General features: G+C 51.2%; 1 protein-coding gene across 2 annotated transcripts in view; it reads right to left on the reverse strand.

The window, feature by feature from the left end:
* Nucleotides 1-247: 247 nt before the first annotated feature.
* The window catches only part of TM6SF2 (transmembrane 6 superfamily member 2), an 8407-nt gene continuing 6374 nt past the window's right edge, over nt 248-2280 (reverse strand). For both annotated transcript variants that reach the window (XM_007116969.4, XM_028499147.2), the window contains one exon: nt 248-749. In XM_007116969.4, coding sequence (XP_007117031.1) covers nt 543-749 — 207 coding nt within the window. In that variant the 3' untranslated portion in view covers nt 248-542. The remainder of the gene's footprint in view (nt 750-2280) is intronic.

Raw genomic sequence — 2280 nt, forward strand, 5'->3', positions numbered from 1 at the left:
TGGAGTTTAGACTTTGGACCCTTCTCTCTTGATTGTGCCCTCGGGCAGGTCTCTGGTCCTCTCTGAGCCTCGGTTTTCCCCGCCTGGAAGATGGGGCTGGGGCACACCAACCAGAGGTAGACTTCTGCTGTCCGGCACCTCCAGCCCCTGATGGTTATTCTGGCAGTGGTGAGTGGGCCCTCGTGGGTTCGGAGGAGAGGGTCCCTTGCCCCTGCCCCCTGAAACACTCAGAGCAACATTTTATGCGTCAAAAGGAATTTTACTGAAAAGATCCATGGCGGGGGCGGGGGGGGGGGGATGATGGATAAATTCCGGGAGGGTGCCAGTGTGGAGTTTGGGTGAGGTGACAGCTGAGCATGGCCGTGGCCTTCTCTGCTGGAACACCTGGACCTTGGGCCCCCCCATCCCACCCTGAAATCACCATAGCCAGGACTGAAGGCACCCAGAGACAGACCTCCTGCCTCTAAAAAACCCAACCCACCCTTCCAGGGGCAGGGCCAGCTGGGTATGTAAACAGGATCTTGGGGAGTCCCACAGCCCCCTCAGTGCTGCTTCTCATGGTGGGCTGGGGGGCCAGGAAGCGGGCGTAGGAAGAAGGCAGGGCTCCACAGGCAGCGGTAGGCCAGCAAGTGAGGCCCCAGGGCATACAGTAGGTTGCACACGAAGAAGCTGGCCCAGGCGTCCTCAGGCACACGGTAGGTGAAGGGCGTGCGCAGGTGCATGGAAGCACCCATGTGTGAGAACTGTGCCTGGTGGCCAAAAAGGGAGGATGGATGTCACAGACCAGGAGAGAACAAGTCCCAGCATCACCAGCATCCCACCCTGGGGAGCTCAAAATGTCCCCATCCCTATCTCGCTGGCTCTGCTGACCTACCTGTCTCCCCTCTTCAATCCATCTGTCTCTAAATATCCCTGTCCCCACATGTGCTGTCTATCCTCATCCATCTATCTGTAAGCCTCTCCCCAGCTGCCTAACCAGAACGATCTTCACTCTGTCTGCTGGACCCTGAGCCCTATTTCTCTGCCCTGAGTCCAGCTCCTCCTCCTGGTCTTCCCCACCCCAGGCAGCCTTGATACAAATCCTCTCAACTCTACCCCTAATCGATAAAATAATAATGTATCTAATGGATGTCCCCCTGGTCCCACTGCCCTGGCCAGGGCCCAACCTTTATCACTTCCCATCAGAAACCCAGAAACATGCCCCCAGCTCTGACTGGGCCCGCCACTGCTCAAACACCTTCTACAGCTCCCCATTGTTTTCCGCACAAGCCCCCAAGGCCAGAGTTCAAAGCCCTTAGCATCTAGCTGTCAATTTATCTTGTCTCTGCCTTTACCCACGTTATGGGTCTCTAAATCACTGTCCCCCTCTGTGCATTTCCTTATGCTGTTCCCATTCCTGGAATGCCCTTCCCTGCCTGAAGAACTCATACCCATACATCAAAGCCTATGCCCCCGGGGGTGTGTGTGATGAATTGGGAGACTGGGATTGACATATATACACTAATATGTACAAAATGGATAACTAACAAGAACCTGCCGTATAAACAAATAAATAACATAAAATTCCACAAAAAAAGTAATATCTTTCCAGAGCTCAAAAAAAAAAAAAAAAGAAACATTTATTTGAAAAAAAAAGAAATGGAAAATTACAAAAAGGGTAAGTGGAAAAATTACTGAAAATGGCTTGGCAAGGTGGGTTAGACAATGTACATTTTGTGGTTTGGCAGGGTCACATTTTCCTGAGCAAAGACTCAGCATGAGGGCTGGGGTCATCTTTATGGACACAAACTACAACCTAGTTCAAGTGGAAGTCAAATTGAAGTTTGGTCAACTCTCTTAGCACAAGTGTCAGCCAAGCCCTTTTTTCTGTATAGGGGTTTAGAGTTCAGAAACCTCATGAAGCCCAAAACATTCCTTCATGTAAATTTTCTTTGCTTCAGAAATTCTGAACAGTCCTAAGAGGCTTGCTACCTAAAACTATGCAAAAAGTAAAATCTATGTTTAAAAGGAGTAAAGAAATTTTCTACACAAAGCCTTGAATATGCTTGAATTACTGTTCTCCCTTAATAATAACCCTTTATAATTAGACAGTAATACACAAAATAAAAACAGAGAGTAGGGGCTTCCCTGGTGGCGCAGTGGTTGAGAGTCCGCCTGCCGATGCGGGGAACACGGGTTCGTGCCCCGGTCCGGGAAGATCCCACGTGCCGCGGAGCGGCTGGGCCCGTGAGCCATGGCCGCTGGGCCTGCGCGTCCGGAGCCTGTGCTCCGCAACGGGAG

This window comes from Physeter macrocephalus, chromosome 2, assembly GCF_002837175.3.
Source record: "Physeter macrocephalus isolate SW-GA chromosome 2, ASM283717v5, whole genome shotgun sequence".
NCBI classification, from domain to species: domain Eukaryota; kingdom Metazoa; phylum Chordata; class Mammalia; order Artiodactyla; family Physeteridae; genus Physeter; species Physeter macrocephalus.